The sequence below is a fragment of the Symsagittifera roscoffensis genome, unplaced genomic scaffold, assembly GCF_963678635.1.
Source record: "Symsagittifera roscoffensis unplaced genomic scaffold, txSymRosc1.1 SCAFFOLD_265, whole genome shotgun sequence".
NCBI classification, from domain to species: Eukaryota; Metazoa; Xenacoelomorpha; order Acoela; family Convolutidae; genus Symsagittifera; species Symsagittifera roscoffensis.
In genome coordinates, this window is record NW_026971617.1 from 16,452 (window position 1) to 38,245 (window position 21,794).

At 33.7% G+C, this 21,794-nt stretch overlaps 1 protein-coding gene across 1 annotated transcript; it reads left to right on the forward strand.

Annotated features, from left to right (window-relative positions):
* The first annotated feature begins 14,420 nt into the window (after window positions 1-14,420).
* Window positions 14,421-18,266, forward strand: LOC134856554 (chymotrypsin-like elastase family member 3B). The gene is made up of 4 exons (XM_063872828.1): window positions 14,421-14,554; window positions 16,897-17,153; window positions 17,567-17,654; window positions 17,831-18,266. Exons 1-4 carry the CDS (start codon window positions 14,421-14,423, stop codon window positions 18,264-18,266), a joined length of 915 nt encoding a protein of 304 aa, XP_063728898.1.
* The last annotated feature ends 3,528 nt before the right edge of the window (window positions 18,267-21,794 follow it).

Genomic DNA, 21,794 nt, shown 5'->3' on the forward strand with positions numbered 1-21,794 from the left:
TGAATAGGTTTGAATTCAAATTCTGACATATAAAATTTTTGTTTGTTTTGTTCTTTATCATATTGGTGAACTTGTTTGATTGAAAAATTATAGATATTTCCTGATAGTGGTTTTAGGTGTTTTCTTTGTTGGTTAAATATCGGGTAGAATTTTGAAAAGAATGGTGGTTGTTTATTTAATCTTTGAAAAAATGTTAAGGATGCTTCTTTTGTTTTTGTATATTTATCTTTGATTAATATTTTACTATTTAGTATGTTAATTGTTGGTATATACTTCGAAATAAATGGTATTCCAATGATATTATATTTAATGTCAGTGATATGGAATATTTGATTAAATGGCTTATTTAAAATTTTGCTTTGTTCCATTGTTCTGGTGGGGAGGAGAAATAATTGGATTTTTCCGTAGTTTATCAATGTTGATCCTTGTGCTGTTGCTAGTTTGCTGGAGGTTTCAAGAGGTGTTAGCTTTGGGTGTAAGGTTTTTATTTCATTCCATGTGGGGATGTTTATTATGTTTGATTCTGCTCCTGAATCAATTAAAAAATCTATTTCAAGGTCTGGTGGTTGAAATTCTTTATTTCTTGGGCTTTCTAAGAGAAATGGTATTGTCCAAATTTTTTCTTTGGGTTGTTCTTTTTGTATATTTTGATAAATGTGGTTTGTATTCAAGCATTTTGTTTTGGTATTTTTATTGGTTTGATTTGTAGTGTTAATCTCATTTGTTTCTTGTGTCGTTGGTGTGGAATTTATGGGTGTAGTGTAATAATTTTGAAGAAATTCTGATTGATTTTCATATATGTGTGATGGAAAGGGTTGTTCATATATGACAGATTCATAGTCATTTTCGACTTTTATCATATTGATAGAAAGAGTGTTTTCAGTATCACTTTCTGAATCTGATGATGTACAGTTTATTTGATTGAGTTGTAACGTATCAGTTACTGTGTCATCAATACCTGGAGGGTCTGATGTTGTTTCTGGATTAGATTGTACTTGATTGATTTGTCTTTGATGTTTAGGTGTACTACTTCTGTGGCGATTATTAGAATTATTATAGTTATTATTATTCCGGTGTGGTGATTGGGAATAATTTCTATAACGATTATTATAACTTGAGTGTCGATTTTGTGAATTATTTCGCGATCTGTTTTGGTAATTATTGTTTGGTCTGTTATAGTTCGATCTATTATATGAGTTATTCCTTGATTGATTGTTCGGGTAATTCTGGTTTCGGTTGTTTGAATAACTTCTATTTCGATTATAGGAGTAGTTTCTATTCCTATTGTATGATGAATTTCGTGATTGGTTGTTTGGATAGTAGTTATTTCTTGATTGGGAATTAGATCTAGAAACAAATCGTTGTGTATTTGAATTTGATCTGGAGTAGTTACTTCTACTATTTGGTCTATTGTAGTGATTTTGTGATGAATTATGCGTGTTTCTTCGTTCTGGTGATCTTCCTCTATAACTTGAGTTATATGGTGATTGATTTCTTGTATAATTTGTATTGTTCGGGAGTGGTTTTCCTGAACTGTTGTTGCTGTGGACTGTTTTGTTCGGTAGATTTTGATCTTTTTTCATGTATTGATAGAATGATTTATTTGGTTCTTTATATTTTTGAGGTTTATTTTGATTGTCTTGCTGTTTTTGTCTACATTCGGAAATACTATGTCCGTATCGTCGGCAATAATTACACCATTTTTTGAAAGATGATTTGCCTTTAAAGTTTGGGTTCTTTTCGTAAATATTGAGTATTTCAGTGATTTTTTCAACGAGGTCTGTCTCTGATTCCTGTATATTATTAATATTAGTGGGAGTCGTTTCAATTCTGTTAACGTATTGTAATTTCAGATTTTCCGTTTCTTCTAGTTTCATCGTGATTTCTGCTTGTTCTAATTTGTCTACTAGTTTTCGAAAATCTAAATCGGGTTCTCGAATTGAAGAAGGATGGGATGCTCTCTTTTTTATTGCTATTTTCCTTAATTGTGGTGTTAAGGTCATCATTAATATTTCTGTCATCTTTGTGTTTTTATAGTCATGTGTATTTAATGAATATGCTTTTCGAACTAGTGTTTCGATTCGTACTGCTATTTGCTTGATGGTTTCGTTTGGTAATCTGCGAATTTCATTACATAAAACTCTTTGTTGTTGTTTGTTTCTTTCGGAGTCAAACATTTTTGAAAATTCCTGTGTAAACCTTTTCCAGTTTGATTTTATTTCTAGAGGTAGTACTGAAAACCATTTTTGGGCTGCGCCATCTAAGGTTGTTTGTATTAACGCTGTGCGTCGATGTATCCAATTTTGATGTAGTGGCGTATTAATTGGTTCAGGTCCAATATTTAAAATCAGGTTTGCTGTTACTGCATTTAAATAATCTTCTACAGAGTATTCAGGGTCTGTTCCTGTGAAAACCATTAAAGGTTTGTTTGATGTTATTGATGATCCACCCATAAGGTATGGATTCATTGTCATTTGTAATGATTCTGCTGCATTTGGCATTTGAGAAAAATTTGAAAGTTGGTTTCTTGTTATTTCATGTTGTTGGAGATAATATGGGAGTGGTATTTCATTTTGCATTTGTGATGCTTGATACGAGTGTGCAGTCATTGGATTTTGTTGTTGAATTGGTTGAAAAGATTGTGTATTAATTAGATTTTGTTGTTGAATTGGTTGTTGATGTTGTGCATCTATTGGTTGTGGAGAAAAATTTCTATGATTTGTACGTGTTTTCTGTATTCCTTGTCTCCGATATTCTTGAGTATTTGGTGCAAATATATCTGGTTGTAAGAAATCATCATCTGAGGATAAATAATCCATTTGATAAGATGTCTGTTTTTTATTTTTATTTTGTTGAAAAAATGGGTAATTTTCACTGTGATCCTGTGGAGGATTTGTTTGGAAATTTATTGAATTAGGTTGGGTCATTGGGTTATCCCAATTTCGAGATCTTGTATATTGGTTAAAATTTCTTTGTGGTTGGTTATATGTTTTTGATGGATGTGTATAATTATAATTATGGTCTGCAAAGTTGTTTCTAGTGAATGTTTTGCGTGTTTTTGATGGTATTGTCATGGGTCTGTATGTTTGGTAATCCATATGTGAATATTTAGGGGCAACCCAAGGTTTAACGGTTGATTGTAAGGTTACCTGTGTTTGTGAAGGATTTGTATTTCTTGGTGTTGTTAAATTTGGGCGTATTGGTGAAATACTTTGTTGTGTAGTTGTTGTGTGTACAGTTTCTTCATTTATGAAGTGTGATGGTGTCTGGATATCTTGTTGAGTAAGATTCCTAGTTCCATTGAGGTTTTCATTGTGTATAACTGTAGAGTTTAAACTATTATTTTGTGTATCGGGTAAAAATGTATTATAGTTTAATGGTGTCGCATCAATGGTTAATGGTATTACTTTTACATAATCTCTTATGTAAGATATCGTACTTATTGCTTGACTTGAGATTGTTTGTGGGAAGCTTATAAATGCGGGATGAGACCATTCGGGGTCCCAAACATAATCTGATTGTTCTGTGATAGCGGTATCATCGTTCGAGTTTTGGGGTCTAAAATTTTTTCTTGCTTGTGCAATTAAATCAATATTGTGTGTGAAATAATCTATTATGAACCATGCCAAAATTTTTTGTAGATCGTGTTTTGTATGTTGTGAAACGTCGTCTTTCGTGAAATTTTCTTTAATGATGTTTAAATAACTAGAGAGTAGTGTGATTTCATGTCGTACTTTCAAATGTTTGGATGTTTCTGTCGGTGAGACATTTGTTATTGGGATTTCGTTTTCTAATATCGAAATATAACTATATATTATTGCGAAAACTTCATTGGTGAATATGGAGTTTGCTCTTTGTGAGTTATGATATTGGATGCTTTTTATATATTCTGAAAAAACTTTTGAAAATTCTAAATCAAGATCGTCTGTTTGAATTGTATATTTTCTATTATTATGGTTTGGTGAGGTGAATTCTATGGAGTAGATTCCATACTGTTGTGTTATGTTGCATATATCTTTTAAGTAGTGGTCTATGATTTGTCTTTTGATTTTTACATCTGGGAACTCTGTTTTACATGGACTAATTCCGGGTTCAAATAAATTTAATAGTAAATTTTTGCAAAATATATGCTGTCCTCTATCAGTGGTTGCATCTACTATAAAAGGAAAGATTTCATCATCATCTGGACTTTCTTCACCTGGGGTGTGCGTTGAGCTCATTTTTTCGTTCGATGACTGTTAATATGTAATTATTAATGTGTCGAATTGGTTGATTCCAATTGTATAAATGTACTGGTTTGTGTTTATACTGCTTTTTTATTCTTCTTTTTCCTCTTTTTGATGAATTTGAAGTTGTTTCTGAGTCAGAAAAATATAATTGATCGTGAAGTGGGTAATTTTTATCTATTGATTCTTTTAGTTTGTAAAGTTCGTCTAAACTGTTGGTTTCTGATTCTGAAAATGCGTTTCGATTTTTTGAAAATCTTTTTCGTGTTATTTGTCTTTGTTTCGTTATTATTTTTCTTTTTAGTGTTTGTCGTTTTGTTCGAATGTATCCAACTGTTTGTGTATGAGGTGTGATTACAAGGTCGTATTTTTTGTTATCTATTTCACAATTGTGTAAAACGATTGTTTGTTTATTTCCTAGGTTTTTAAATGACATAAGGTTTAGGATGACGGATGCAAAAGGTTGTTAAATGATTTCTATTTTCCTAAACTGTTAGTTCTTACGATTTTTTGGTTAGCTTAACCTGGGTCTATTTGTTCAGGGTTGGAGAGAAAAGTATATCGATTCCGAAGAATGATTTTTTACTTTCTCGTGGCTAGTATAAGTTAAGGTGTTAACTTACTTAATCTTACTTAGGGGTAGTGATTGTGTTCAAGGGTTGGAGAATAGTAAATCGATCCACAAGGTTCAGGTATAATTAGAACGCGAGTAGTTCGTTAGATACTATTTTAAACTTACTAAGTCTAAGATTTATCCTGGGTCTGGTAAGAGGGGGGGTCAAGTGAAGGATGAATAACCGAAGTTCTTCACTGTTTATCCTAATTTGAATGATTAGTTTTGTTTAAAAATTTCTATTATTCTTAGGTCTTTAGAAAGGGTTGGGTAGTGAATCGACGTTTGAGGTCGTTAGACACTAATTAAGTGGGTGGGGGAGAACAAAGTTGTTCTGTTTGATCCAAGGATAAGCCTTGATGATCAAATTTGAAATTTAATTAAGTAGAAAATGATTTAAGATCCAAGGATAAGCCTTGATGATCTGGTTTTAAAATTAAGTGAATTTAAGTTTTAATAAAATTTTAAATGTGTGTAAAGGAAAGATTTAGTGTTTTGATGATATTAGTGGGTTTATGATTGCTGTTATGTTTTAGGTGATGGAGCTGGAACAACAGGATGATTTATGATTACTAACCATTTATTGTCATGCTACTAATTTTTATTTTTTATTTTTCAATATATATTTTTCAAACATGTTTTGTATATTACTGCAGAGTTTTAGGAAAACGATCTTAGATCTTTTTATCAATCGTTATTGTATATTAATAATTTTGTTTAGCGCCTGTAATGATTTTGAGGATTGACTTCAAAATTTTAGGTTTGCAAATGAAAATCTAAATTCATTGCCAGTAGTATTCTAAATATAAAAGTTTGTTCTGGTTTTTGCCTAACTATCATATAGCTATATGGCAAGTTTCTACTTTGTCGTATGTCGTCTCTGGTTCGAGGTCTTCTTCCAATTCCGGGTAGTTCTGTTATGGTTCGGAATATTGGCTCTGATCTATTGAGTCGTAGAGACATTTCGATTAAATTATTGTCGTATAACATTTTGTAAATGTTTTTGTCTAATTTCTAATCTATTTTGGTTAATTCTAAGCTATTAAGGTCTTGTTCGAGACTTATGGTCGCACCAGATGAGTTAGGACCGTGTTGGTTAACTCATAGAGTAATTTCGGATAGGGTACACCGTCTGCTCGTCACGCTATCTTATTTTCGGCCGGATAGATTCGTGCAACTTCTTAGTCTAATACCGATCCTAATCTTACTCTTATACTATCTAGTCTCAGGTTGTTTAACTAGTCTCTGCTAGGCTCAATAGATCTAGGGTATACTGGTTTATTGCGGCTGCTGAAGTGCTCGGGAGAGTCCAACTAATTTCTAAGTTAAATTCAAATCTCTCTGGTGCTGAAATTACAAGTAACTTCAGCACTTACAAATAAGTGGGTTGTTAGTTAGATGGATCATGATTGGTTAATATTAAATACTCTACATTGGTAAAATATCTAAATTATCCAATCATAAAATGTAGTTTAGATCAGGTTCCACTCCTTTCAAATTCAATTTTGAAAAGTCTTTTTAACGTAGTCATAATGCAATGAAATTTGGTGTGGTGAACAAATTGACAATTCTGAACAGATTTGTTCTTCATACTTTACAGCGTAACATCACGCATTTAGCCGTAATAACACGTAAGACAAAAATAAAACTCGGTATTTTGAAAGGGGGAAACTGGAAAAGAGCCGAAACTTCTAAACCAAGCCTACCAATAACTGATTTTGAGCAACTACACACTCTCAGAAAGTTTTTCACCGAAGTCTAATACTTCAAAAAATAAAATATCAACCCTAGGTTAGAAAGAAGTGTGATTTTAAAGGACCATAATGTATTGGATTTGGTCTTATTTCGTTTTTTGAGATGCTTTTTTCGACGTTTCAGTTTTTCTTAAAAATCATTAATCGATTTTCAAACAAAAAACTATCAATGAGAACAGCAACATTTATTTTTTTTTTCTGTTTATCTTTTTTGATACTCTTAAAAGCATTTTATTACTCATTTGATATGGAAAAATGCTTTAAGCCTTAAAAAAGAGTGCAATCAATGTGTTACATATTAATACAAAATACGCTATAATAGCTTTATGTGTATGAATTACTAAAAATCGTGACAACATTTTACGACGTACCACGGAAGTTATTGACATTTAAAATAACATAAGTGCCATTTATTAGTGTAGTTACATAACATACATAAAAAGCCAGGGTTAGGGATGCTACTAAGATTTTTAAAAAAGTTGTAAACGTATCAGAAATTTTCTTTTACTTAGAAATTAACTTAAGATTTTAAAAAAAGTATTTTGATAGTTTTCCTACCTGATTAGACCGTCGATGGTTTCGGAAAGCAAAAAGTAGATTTTGAAGAAGTTATAGAAAATGATGATTTGAATACAAAAACGGAAAATATTTTTTACTAAGAGTTTTACAATATCAGCAAAAAAGCAAAGACTTATAAAAAATTTGAAAAGATTAAATAAGGATTGAAAGTACCTGCGACTGGTTGACAAGTGATTACAAGGGTTTATTATTTTTTTGATTTTCTTTCGAGTACTAACGTGTTTGTTTATTGATTTTTGCTATGGGAACGGGCACGGGTAGGTATTGGTGGAGGGTAGTCTGGAGATTTTGAACTTAACTAGCTTTTTCTTGTTTTTGTTTTTTTGATAAACAGGGGTTTTTTGAGGTAGATTAGCTTTAGGCTATGTGATTTTATAAGTTTCATTTTTAAGACTAATTTTACTATTTTCTTTCGAGAAAAATAGGTTTATAAATTTTATCTGTTTCTGTTGAATTTTACACAAGCTGATCGAGAGAAATGGAAAGTGTGAGATGTTTTTTATTTGAATTATCTTAATAGGAAGATGTTGCTTTGTTTGACCTGTTTTATCTTTTGTTTGTTAAAATGAATTTGATTGTTTTGAAGGGTTTTTTATTGTTGATATCTGTTGGTGAATCAACAATATGGATTTTAGTGAATGAGTATAACTAGGTTAGATCTCTAAGAGCGTACTCTTTTGAATGACATGGCAAGAAGTTATTTCTGATGTGTAATTTGTTTTTCATTTTGATCAACAAGTTCATATGTAAATCAGGTAGTTTGTCAAAAATTTGACACGTCTGTTTTGCAGTGTTTGCAATTTTTTGATATTCCTTTGTGCATTGTCAACATAAGAACAAGATCAAACGCTCCAGTTCTTATTTATGAAGCTGACGTAAAAAATGACCTTAGTTGTGACTGAATATTTTGTTTTTGTGATATGTTTTTCGCTATTTTCCGATATATTTAGTAATTTTTATCTCTATTTAGGATGCATTCCGATTGAGTACCGGAAGCTAAAACGACGAAAATGATTGTAATCATGGTTATGAAGTGGTAGACTAATAACATGTTGAATCGCTTGATGGTTTACAACGTCCTTGGGTTTTTTAGTTTGTTTGCTGTGAACACTATTGGTTCGTGGTTTTTGGTTAAAAACCAATTCGTGGTGTGATAAACTAATGGTTGTGCTTACTTGTGAACTAAATGCCAGTGAAAATAATTTTGCGCCTGTTGACTTTTCAGCGTATTTTTTATAATTGCCGTGAATGATATATCATAGATATTCTGATAGTGAACGATTCATGCCTTCGTTTTGCCCAATGGTCCACGGAGCAAGCGAAGTTTCTGATTTCTGTTTCATAATGAATAGTTGACATGAACTTATATTTTCATTGTTTTTATATTTAGAGCCAATCTCTGGAAGTGTTTTTCTAGTACGGGTATCTGATAAATGTTTTTCCTGCTGTCCAAAATATGTGGAGACTGAACAAACATATAAAAACTAGTTGAAATCTGAATGCTCTTTGATTCGGTTTTGATTTTGGTGTAAAGAGAATTTTTATGAAGTCGTTGTCTGTAAAAAAAAAACAGTTGGATGTTTTGTAAATTTCGTATTCCTTTAGGCGGTACCATCTCGTATGAGAGTAGAGAGTCGTAGCTCTGTTTGTGTAAAATTTCTTGAAGTTGCGGAAAATAATTTCATTTTTTTTTTCATCTTGGATGGGATTGCAAAACGGCGGCTGCGCCTTATCCAAAGTTGGACGTAAAATGGTTGGTCAGGATCTGGAATTGTTTTTGAAAATTGATCAAATACTAGTTTTTGAATTTCGTCAAAAACATTTTGATGTTCAATTTTCCATTCAAAATTGTTTTGCCGTATAATGGCGTAGGATGTGATAGAATGGTTCTTTTTTGCATGATAATGGGTGTTTTTTCTTTATAATTGGTTCAGTTCTAGGTGTTAAAGTCTGTCCTTCAAATCAAAAAATTTAATTCGCGTTAGAAAGAAAGCTGACTTGTGTGGGGCTGTTTTCATATTTTCTGCTTAGTTTGACGGTATTTTTCCAGGACTGTGAACGTTTCTGTTTTGATTGTTGATTATGAAAAAACATCGAGCAAATATACAAAAATTTTGGCTTTAAAAACGGCGTGAAAAATGATCATTTTTGGCTAAAAAAAAACGATATTTTTTTAATAGATGCTGATAAAGCAGCTAGATCCATGGATAGAATCTGTTAAACTCGAATTGTTGATTTCCAATAACAAGTTGTGTTAAGCGGCGTGATTGACCATATAGGGGCAACTGATTATATGCACTGATCACATCAGCTGTAGTGTAGTTTTCTCCCTTTAATTTAGTTTCTATTGGTTTTATTGGCAAGTTACAATTTGGTTCACCTATGAGTGAGTTTAAGTATCTTGCATCAAGTACTACTTTTAGAGAGTCTCCTTTCGCTAAAACATTAACTGGTTTTATGAATAAACTTCCTTTTGTTCGCTGTTCTTCGTTAACTGGTGAGATATATTCTTTTTCTTCGAGAATATCTTAAAGTCTTTTCACTTTATCCTGTAAATGTATCATGACTTTATTTGCGAGTTGCTTTGAAAAGTGCGTCTGGTTTTAGCGGATAGAGTAGTGATGTTTGAGTTTTTCAGAAATCACACTTTGATGTAGCATAAACTTTAGAAAATTTAAACATTAAGTGTGCTAAATGTTTGATTTTGTCTTGAGTTATCTGGTAATGTTGGAAACCAAAGCTAGCCAAAAAAAATTCATCTGATGTTCTTTTTGATATTCAAAATTTGATTCAAAAACATTCTATTTTTCTATTTCTGTAGAATAGTCGGTATTTCAACTTGTATCATTGATTATTTTATTATTAGATATTTCTTTCTTGAGTATAGTAGATTGACAAATATTTAATAGGTTTAAAGTTTCGCTTTTGCTTTAATCGGAAGTAAGGTTGCGTTTGATTTCCGACATCCCATGAGTCTTAAGGAAAGAGCTAATTTGTACGATGAATTGTTATATACTTATGTGTACTTCGACATTATTGGTGCCAGTGGTTTTTGCAAACTTGATTGATGAAGTTGTTACTCAGAAAAAAATATAAACTCAAAGTCAGACTTGAAAAGATTTTGTGTGTTTTGATTATTGTTGCATTTGTTGAGTTGAGCAATGGGGAAATTGTATGTGTAGCCAGTTAATGGTTTCAAATTTTTATTTTGTTTATTTTATATAAGTTAAAATTTTGAAACAATTGGGGTTGGTTGTTTAATCTTTGAAAGAAGGTTAATTATTTACGCACGTGTTTATCTTTGATTTGCAAATTTTTCTCTATTAAACCAATTGTTGGTAGCTTTAGTAATAATTGAAATTCCTGCTACATTCTTTTTAGAATCTGTAAGATGAAATGTATCTTTAAATGGTTTTGTTAGAAAACTAATTTGTTCCATGGTTTTGATTGGTTGGAGATATAGTTGGACTTTTTCATAATGTTGAAAATGTGTACCGCGTGCTGTGGCTAATTTACTTGTTCGCTCCATGATCGCGTGTAAGGATTAAATTTCATTCCATGTATAACTCTTTTTTTGATGTTTGATTCTGAACCTGAGTCGATAAAAGAATCTTTTCTAGATCTGGGGGTTGATAAATTGTGCAATTTCTTGCACTTGCTAAGAGAAGTGTCATGGTTCAATTCTTTTCTATTTGTAGAGGTGTTTAAGCAGTCGCTTTTTGATATAAAAGATTTGTTTTTCTTGATTTTCAACAGGTTGTGGAGTCTGGTTTATTACAGTGAATTGATTCTTTCTAATTCAATTGGGTAGTTTTCAAGGTATTCTTTTGATAGAAGTCTGAGTGAACGAAGGTTTCATATTCGTGAATAGCGTGTTTTTGGTCTCATTGCTTCATCTGCAATGCTCTAATATCTGTGATTTATTCAAAATTCGGAAATTTCATGATTTTCAAATCCTGGTGGATCAGAAGCACTTCTCGCGAGCGCATTTAGTGGAAGCATTAACAGCCGCCATCAGCAACAAGCGCTTTGACATGCCAAGTGTTTTTGTTTGTACCGACGTTTGAGTTAAAATTGAAAAGTTAACAGATTTTCCTCGTGAGTTGAAGACATTTTTTGCTAATCGAGCGGTAAAAATTCAAGAAATTCTAACAGCCGAGAAATCGGATTTCGTGCTACGAAAAGCATTCCCGCTGATTGTGCTTCTCGGGGATTTTCGTCGTCAGCTTGAATAAACCATGAACTTTGGTGGAACGGCCCAACATGGATCTCACCGTCAACACACAACTGGCTGAGAGCTGAGACTATAACAGCGCACACGGCGAAAAAAGAAAGAAGTTCAAATGAAGACAGTGGATCTGTTACAATGGTGACGGTGGAGAGAAACGAGTCAATGAGCAAAAAAAAGGTTTTCACTGGCTCTCGAAATTGGTCAGGATCTAATAAATCAAAAAATTTGAGAAATGCTGCAGAACTCAATCCACGTTTTTTGATCAAGTTGCAGTTCAAAAAGAAGCATAAATTACAACTGTTACAGAGGCTATCACTACCCGGATTGCTATTGGCCTGAGGCTAGGTTTGTGGGCAGAACAAAGCGATGACGCCCGGGAATGTTATGGTGAGAAGACAGGTGGTGGTACAAAGATAGGTTTTAGTATTGAAAATGTTCCATTAAATCCAAAAGTAAACGGTATCGAGACCCGACATGGCAATGGTAGAAACGTAAAATTTCAGAAGTAAACGGGATGATATTGGGACGAGGTTGGGTATGCGGAATAGAAAATCAACAGGAAGGTCACAGTACAAAAACTGGCGGTGGTACAGGGAAAAGTGTGTTTTGATTTTGATAACATTCAAAACAATCTCAGAAGAAAACGTTATTGATACCAGGCTTGGTAAGTGTACAAAAGAAGGAACGAAAACGATAAATGTAACGATTCACTGGAAGGTATTGGTACAGGAGCAGCTATTTGCGCACTCCTGGAAGGTATTGGTACAGGAGCCGGTATTTGCGGAATGCTTGGTATTTGTAATGGTATTGATACTAGTAATGCATTAGTACAGGGTGGTAGTATAGGTACAGGTAAACGATGAAACAGGTTTAGGTTTTAATATGTATCCAAGCATGAAATCTGTTAGGGCCACTGATTGTTTTTCTAGTACAGGTACAGGTAGCAATTATGGAGGAAAACGTACGGGGTTCGATAGTAGATTAGTAGATTCTTTGGGGAATTTTGGATTGAGTACAGTCAAATTAGCTGCAGTTTTCGCAGCAAATGCTAATTGCGCCAAAGCAACAAATTCGAAGAGCATAAGGCCAGGAAGCAAAAAAAAAACCGACGCCACAACAGACATCCCACGACAATGGCAACATAGTGAAGCTCAATCAAAAGAACGACAACATTTCAGAAGAACTTCATCAAATTCATGCAAAAGAAAAACATTCAGCCATGGAAGTTAAGGAAGCTCACACAGCTATGTACAGCTCGGTTCAGCAGCATCATCTAGCCGAGTTTCAATTCATCAGCATGGGGTAAAATATTGCAAGATCAGTAACCCTCTGAGCCTTTCACTCTTCTTCTACAATGGATATAACCTATTTCGTGGGGAGAACGCCTCGCCAACTCACCATACGACAAAAACCAGAAGGATTAACCCAGGAAATCACCAATCAACAATTTTCTCATCAGGGATGCGAAGGAAAGATCGTTTCTTATCGGTCCTCAGATAAAACTCTACACCCTTCGACAGACTGTATGGATACCAGGAAACCTAGCATTTGCCAAACAAGTAGTTCGTAATTGCAAGCCTTGCGTTCGACAGGACGCCAGATTTCTGCAACCAGAGATGGGAGATTTACCTAGAGCTTGTTTGGGTATCTTCAATTGTATTGCAAACAAATCAATTCATTTAGACTCACCAACGACAAAAACAAGAAGTATTAACCCAGGAAATCACCAATCAACAATTTGCTCATCAGGGATGCGAAGGAAAGATAGTTTCCTAGCGGTCCTCAGATGACACTCTACACCCTTCTACAGACTGTATGGATACCAGGAAACCTAGCATTTGCCAAACAAGTAATTCGTAATTGCAAGCCTTGCGTTCGACAGGACGCCAGATTTCTGCAACCAGAGATGGAAGATTTACCTAGAGCATACTTGGGTATCTTCAATTGTGTTGCAAACAAATCAATTCATTTAGACTCACCAACGACAAAAACAAGAAGTATTAACCCAGGAAATCACCTTCAACAATTTGCTCATCAGGGATGCGAAGGAAAGATCGTTTCTTAGCGGTCCTCAGATGACACTCTACACTCTTCGACAGACTGTATGGATACCAGGAAACCTAGCATTTGCCAAATAAGTAATTCGTAATTGCAAGCCTTGGGTTCGACAGGACGCCAGATTTCTGCAACCAGAGATGGAAGATTTACCTAGAGCATAGTTGGGTATCTTCAATTGTGTTGCAAACAAATCAATTCATTTAGACTCACCAACGACAAAAACAAGAAGTATTAACCCAGGAAATCACCAATCAACAATTTTCTCATCAGGGATGCGAAGGAAAGATCGTTTCTTAGCGGTCCTCAGATGACACTCTACACTCTTCGACAGACTGTATGGATACCAGGAAACCTAGCATTTGCCAAACAAGTAATTCGTAATTGCAAGCCTTGCGTTCGACAGGACGCCAGATTTCTGCAACCAGAGATGGGAGATTTACCTAGAGCATACCTAGGTATCTTCAATTGTATTGCAAAGAAATCAATTCTTTTAGAAACAGTCAACTCTCTTAAGAATGATGATTGCGTGGAAACCGTGAAATAATTTTGCGCCCAACGAGGATTACCAAAGGTTATTTACAGTAATATTTTGACGCCAAGACATTTTCTCATCGTACGACACTTGACAGCAATGTAAAATTCGACACACAAGAAGAAATTGTCACTCAAAGCAAAGCCATCAATGCTATAGTTCGACAATTATGGATACGCTGTAAGGACGTATACTTGACTTCATTGCACCAGAAGGCTAAGTGCACTACATCACCATCAAGACAGTTCGCCATTGGATACATTTTGTAGTGAAGGAGGACAACATCCCGCCTTTGATGTGGCCAATGAGTCTCGTCACTTAAAATTTTTGATGGCAATGACAACATCATCCGGGTAGCGCAAATCAAAACCCGAACAGGACTATACAACCGACAAGTCAGACTTGTACTGTTACATCGTGAAAGCAAATGACCGACTACACAGCTTCTCTACATTCAGGACTCAGGAGGCAACTCAAGGACTTCATGCAGCCGTATACCGCAGCCGACTTCATGCAGCCGTATACCGCAGCCGACTTCACCGCAGCCGACTTCATGCAGCCGTATCATTGATACCTTTCAAGAAGCCGTGAAATCTTGTGACTTAAATTACGAGGCAATGTAGGTGGGCAAACTGTAACTATGCGGGCAACTGTAGCCGTGCAACTAATGTCCTTATTTAAGTTTGTGAAACTAAACCATAAAAACATTTCACTAAATTCTGAACAGCTTGACTTTCTCAAGTTCACATGTTGATAAACAAGGATCTTAATTATATTTGGTTAGAGATCAAAAATTTAGGAATAAAATTGCAGTATATCAATAGAGTTGAACAATGAGAACAAAAAATGAAGACTCAAAAGTTGTAGTCAAGTTGTGGTAAGCGAATTCGGTTTTTTGTATTCAAACTGGTAAACGTTTAAAAATAAATCCGTTTACTTTATGCTTCAAATGGAGGACACGCTATAAAAGTCCAAAATTGTGTTCAATATCTTAAACACAGCGGTTTTTTTTAAACTAAAATGTTCATTTTGGTTATTTTTTTTTTCTCAATCCTCATGACGATACAATTTCAAATAATACAATTTAGCTAATATAAGTTATTATAACAAATCTTGTCAATTTTTTTGCTGTGTGCAATTTCAGACAAATTTATATAATTTTCAAAACACGTAGGGAGGACAGGAAGATAATGTAAGAAAGATCGATTTTCATTTTCCATCAGCAAAGTTCTACTGGAAAATTTTTTTTGTACAATTTTTTTGAAAATTTAAAAAATTGAATGCAGACTTATTAGGCTATTCCAAGCCAATTCTGGGGTTTATTCTATTACATCATAAGCATCGCAACAAAAAAATGACTCCCTATTCGAACATTTCGTCTTTTTTGAGGTTACAATGCAAATAAAAGTACACGTGTAACCATGCCTAGTCTCACCAGCGGATTTAAAGGGGGCGGGTGGCGGATGCCAACCCCCTTCAGGGTTTCGACCACCTGCGGACCCAAAGGTTCCCCCCTTAGTACCATTTTAAATTCCAGAGACAAGTCGTTAAACCTGTTAAAATTTTGTAAGAGCAATTGAAGAAAATGAAAGAACAAAAGAAGAATAAATGGAGCGTTATTGTTGCAGAATCCGCTTAGAACCCACAAAATAAACAGTTTGGTCTCGTAATGGTGCGCCAAAAAAACGCAACTTTTTTTTGGTCAAAATTTTCCGTAAAGTGCCCAGAACGCCATTTTTTGGTCTGCTATTTTTCGAAGTTTTGCTGGCGGCGCAAAAAAATTGGTTAAAATAGGGTCTTTATAGTGATTTGTGAGATTTTAAAAATCTGCCCCCCCCCCCTCAAGAAAATTTCCGAGCATGAACCCCACCTGTTCGATTCACACAGAATTCTAGACAACAATTGAATTGATAGCTCCATGCGAGATCAAGGCTCGACTATTTATATCCCCCACCTGCAATATTTTCTTTTCTAAATTATGTTTTCTTTTAAATCGATTGCTATGAAAATTGGAATTCGGTCTAATTAGGCCATTAAAGACATAATTGGCCTTCATATTTAACCTTTTAAAAGCACTCGCTGCGTCAGAAACTTGATGCTCAAGCGAGGTGGGGGGAACGAAAAAGAGCACAGGGTTCCTTTCCATGAAAAAATTTGTTCAAAAAAAAATTGTTCGCCAGCTTATTTTATGACAAGTGGGAGTGAGGCTCTTTTTCCTCAACCCCCCCCGCAATTTTTTTACTAGTTAAGTTACTGTTCACATTATCCGATCAGTATGAAAATTGACCTGCTGACTAATTAGGATGTGCCAAACAGATTTGGTCTTCATATTTAAACTTGTAAAACCACTCGTTACACCATAAAATTGACGGTCGTGGCAGGTGGGGGGAGGGGTGAAAGAAAAAGAGACGGGAGTGCAATTAGATGATTTCCGACCGTCCTACCCTTTTCACTCAAAGGGTCTCTCCGCTCAGAAGACCGAAAAAGAAAAATAACCCCTACGGATTAAAATGACAGCCCCCTGTGGATTGACTGTTTTGAACAACCATTTTCATGACTGGTTTACAGACTCCACATTTGAGTTTTAGTTTTGGCTCAATGCGTAGTTTATGGTTGAAGAAAAATTTTATGTTTGAATTGAACTCTATGTATGAAGGCGTTTATGTATTGCCACATTAATTTAGTTTTATAAGCTAATAAGCTAAATTTCAAACATGAGAAAACAAAATTGAGCAAAAAACTCTTAAGCTTCAAGACAAAGATGAGCTCAGTTTGACTCTTAGTATTGACCAGTTGCTCCATAAAAACGCGGGAAATTTTTTGCGCTCTGTTTCAAGTCAACATTCGAGACCTGAAATAATCATTTGCTGATAGTCATAGTTCAAATTCAATCATTTTTTTAGTTTAAATTCTTATACTTTTTCATTGGGAAAAACGATGCTTCTGCTAATTGTTTTGACCTTGACAGCTTTCTGCGGTCATGTTTTGAGTTCGACGATGAAAAGAAGCATCATAAATGGGTACGATGCTCCTGACCGATCATTCTACGTATCATTGAAAATGAAGGAATCCTGGAACAGCGGCAGGTTCTCATCTTGTGGGGGATCCATCATTAATTCACGATATGTACTAACAGCGGCACATTGTCTTGCCGGAGCTCGTAAGCCTGTTCTGATGTTCAAAAAAAGAGAAGGAATCGTTTTACTTATTGTAAATCAGTATTGAATTTAAATTAGAAAAATTTAGCCATTTTCAAAACAGGTACTATTTTGAATACAACTGAAAAGCACACGGGCTCTTTTTCTTTTTCCCCCCACCTGCAAATTTTACAAGTGAAACTTTTGTTCACATAGTCCGATTGTCGTGAAAATTGACATGCGGACTAATTAGGCTATGACAAAGGTATTTGGTCTTCATCTTAAACATGGTAAAATCACTCGTTACACTATAAAATTGATGCTCGTGTGGGGTGGGGGGAAGGAAAAAGAACCGCAGACTGTTGTTACTTAAGGGAAACCCTGTGGAGAATTTGGTCTCATTTTGATAATTTTAATGAATATTTTTTTGTTTCAGGTTACGTTACAGTACTTGTTGGCGATTTCACTAGTAGTTATTCACAAAAAACTGAAATTGGAGCCGCTGATTGGTTCATACATCCAAGGTAAGCAGAGTAATGTTTTTATAATCTCTTTTCAGTCATTTGAGTCCAATTTTTTGGTCGACCTTAGATTTGATCAATTATTGATATCTATTTTAACAATGTGTAATTTATGGAACATGCGAAGTTATTCGTTTTAACTAAGCTGAATAGCTGGATTTCATAAACTTTGTTTTTAGGTATAATAACGAGCTTGCTGTTAACGACATTGGTCTCATCAAGTTGAGCAGATCCGTGCAAGGTCGCTCAATATCACTGTGCAGAACAACATACAAAAACTCAGGTTATGATATTGCAGTTTGTGGTCTTGGATCATCTAGTGTTAACCCTGAAACTTCCCCTGAGAAACTCCAAGAAACGATGCTTAGGGAAACTTACAGCAATTGTTTTTGGAGCAGTTTCCACAAGCAATATCAAGTGTGCATGGAGTCAACAGGGTCCTACAGTGGAAGTTGTATGGGTGATTCGGGTGGTCCTCTTTTTCCACTGAGCAGTAGCGGAAGAGCCAAATGCCTCTATGGAATAGTCAGTTTTGGAACAAAAACTTGCTCTGATGACAGTGTATATACCCGAGTATCTGCATACATAGATTGGATAGAAGCCAATATGGACTAGTTTACAAACTAAAATATTATGAACCAAACATAACACGAAGGTTATTTGAAGATAAACTTTTAGTGACATTTTTTAGTTTAACAAAATATTTGAAAAATGAGACAGAATGTGTCTCAAAATTACTTCATAAGTTGAACACAGCGCTTAAATATAAAAAAATTAGATCATAATGATAACAATATTAACCAGTATACTAATGATAGTTATAATCATAACGAAAATATTAATCATAATAGTAATAATAGTATTAATAGTTATAATAGTAAAAATAGTATTCATGATTATTCATAATCAGAAGGGATAATTTTTGCATCTAGTGTCTTATGATTTATATCAAGATTGCCCTAATTCAAAACTTTCAGAAGCTTAAAAAAATTGCTTCAATTGAAAATTATTTTTAATTTTGAGCTCAAATTTCTAATAAACTTCAGACTGTTTAAGAACATTCTATTACAGATTTAATAGTTAGAAAAAAAACAAAGTCTGAAATACTCTCTTCGATAATTGGAACAACTAAGGGACTTCAAAAGATCGACCGTACATTACCCCACTGGTACTTCTTACCCTTTACTCTTTGGTACTTTTTAGGAAATCCATTTTTGTTCGACCGCCCTTAAAAAATTTCTAAAGGCGCCTTTGGCGCCAATATATACTAACTTTGACGGGGAGCGCTTGTCAAAAAAAACGCAATTTTTGTGACAACATTTTCCCAAAAACGGCTTTTTGGACCAGTTTTTTCAAAAATTTGCCTGCGGCCCAGAAAGTTTGGCCAAAACAGCGTCTTCTTACTGCTTTACGAGAGCTCGGAAAATCTATTTGGTCAACCTACAAAAAAAGTCGTCAAAATTTTCGAAAATCAAGAGGTCGATCAAGAGGGGTTATCTTGCAAAAATTATAATTATTATCATTAATATAAATATAATTGTAATCATAATTAAAATTATAATTATAATTATTGTTATTATTATGATTATGATTATTGTTAAGATTATGATCTTTATTATGATTATTATGATTATTATAATTATAAGTAATATAATTATTAGTACAATTATCGTTCTTATTATAATTTTTATTACTATTTTTATTATTATGATTATTATTTTTTATTATAATAATTATTGTAATTTTTATTATCATTAGTAGGAAAATTTTTATGATTATTATGATTATGATTTTGTTATGATTATTTTTATGATTATTATTATGATTAATATATTTATCATTAAAATTATAATTATAATTATAATTACAATTATAAAAAGAACAATAGGGTAGTTCCTGGAAATCGCAGAGGATCTATCAGTAGGCCTTAAAAGTCCTGTCGAGGATAGTCTGTTTGAGTTATTTTGTTGAGCGGAGCTTTTTTGTGACTCAAGGCCATTTTTTTGCGTCTAGAACTTTCACGTGGTACCACTATTAAAGCCACAATTGATCAAGATATGGTAGACCTAAAGCTAGAGGTCAAGTGAGAGCTCGTCCTCACATACTATCATTGCCATGGCATGGGATCGAACACACGATCTGTCGATTTCAAAGTGAACGCCTTATCACTATGATAAGTGCCTCTAAGCATAATGGTAGGACTCCTACAAAGATGAAATTAACAGTAGGAAAAACCAAATGCACCAATCCGAGAAAAAATTTCTTAAGACCCGATATTTTTGAACCAAATTTTAGAACTGCCGGAGGAGCACCAGAAAAATTTCGAAGGAGCATCAAATCGTCCTTGGCCTTTCTTCTGGCTTTTCTTCTGCCGAGAGCTCAAGAGTATCGCGCGTCCTCTCAGCCTGAGATAACAGTCAAAACATCTTTGTCCTAGTCTTGTCTATCTATGTATACCACCAAGCTTGCAAATCACTAAAATTGATCAAAACACTCATATTATAACTCAATTAGGTGCAAAGAAAAAACTTTCAAACGATTATAACATATTTTTTTCTAATGTGAAACAACCAGTACAAATGTTTTGATTGAAAATTTGAACCAAAATTCAAACCAAAAACTCTTGTGCTAAAGGTTTTTCAATTCCGCATGTTTTTGACAAGCGAAGAGAAATCCTTTTGTTCCTGATTTGATATCTGTCAAACAAACACGGCTGTTTTTTTCGAGTCATCTGAGTTGGTTGAAACTTAGATCTTCTGCCCCTAACACAAACAATTGAGTCACGCAACGAATCATTTTTTCATGCAACGAGTGGCTTACAAAGTATGAGCATTCGGCTGATTTAAAAATTTCAAGATTTCTTGATTGTTGTACGTGTTTTTAGGGTTATATGCGCAATGTTACTATGAATGGTAAAAATTTCTGACAAATCTGATAACACTTGTTTGTTTGTTCGCCAATCCATGTTTATGATAAAGTTTTGCAGTATGACAACGTTTAGATAGTTTTTCATAACTGAAATATAGTCCATATGTTAAATTTACAAAAAAGTGCTTTGTTGAAGAAAAAGACAAAAAAAAACATAAACGAATTAAAAGGAGTTTTCAACCGTGCTTCCCAAAAAATTCTCAGAACCTAAGTACTTGTTATGTTAAAACCAGCACAGTTATAATCAAAAAGCTGTGATTTTTGACTGTTACGTTTCTTTCAACTTATCTGATATCGTTTTTGGCTAGAAAAATAATCAAAATATGATAAAGTCCCCCCCTCCCCACCCACTGCATCAAATCAGAAGGGATAATTTTTGCATCTAGTGTCTTATGATTTATATCAAGATTGCCCTAATTCAAAATTTTCAGAAGCTTAAAAAAATTGCTTCAATTGAAAATAATTTTTAATTTTGAGCTCAAATTTCTAATAAACTTCAGACTGTTTAAGAACATTCTATTACAGATTTAATAGTTAGAAAAAAAACAAAGTCTGAAATACTCTCTTCGATAATTGGAACAACTAAGGGACTTCAAAGATCGACCGTACATTACCCCACTGGTACTTCTTACCCTTTACTCTTTGGTACTTTTTAGGAAATCCATTTTTGGTCGACCGCCCTTAAAAAATTTCTAAAGGAGCCTTTGGCGCCCAATATATACTAACTTTGACGGGGAGCGCTTGTCAAAAAAAACGCAGTTTTTGTGACAACATTTTCCCAAAAACGGCTTTTTGGACCAGTTTTTTCAAAAATTTGCCTGCGGCCCAGAAAGTTTGGCCAAAACAGCGTCTTCTTACTGCTTTACGAGAGCTCGGAAAATCTATTTGGTCAACCTACAAAAAAAAGTCGTCAAAATTTTCGAAAATCAAGAGGTCGATCAAGAAGGGGTTATCTTGCAAAAATTATAATTATTATCATTAATTTAAATATAATTGTAATCATAATTAAAATTATAATTATAATTATTGTTATTATTATGATTATGATTATTGTTAAGATTATGATCTTTATTATGATTATTATGATTATTATAATTATAAGTAATATAATTATTAGTACAATTATCGTTCTTATTATAATTTTTATTACTATTTTTATTATTATGATTATTATTTTTTATTATAATAATTATTGTAATTTTTATTATCATTAGT

Coding starts and splice junctions, on each gene's coding strand:
- LOC134856554 (XM_063872828.1), top strand. CDS start 14,421: ATGACCGACTACACAGCTTCTCTACATTCAGGACTCAGGAGGCAACTC. Junction 14,555..16,896: donor GCAGCCGACTTCATGCAGCC/GTATCATTGATA, acceptor TCATTTTTTTAG/TTTAAATTCTTATACTTTTT. Junction 17,154..17,566: donor ACATTGTCTTGCCGGAGCTC/GTAAGCCTGTTC, acceptor TTTTTGTTTCAG/GTTACGTTACAGTACTTGTT.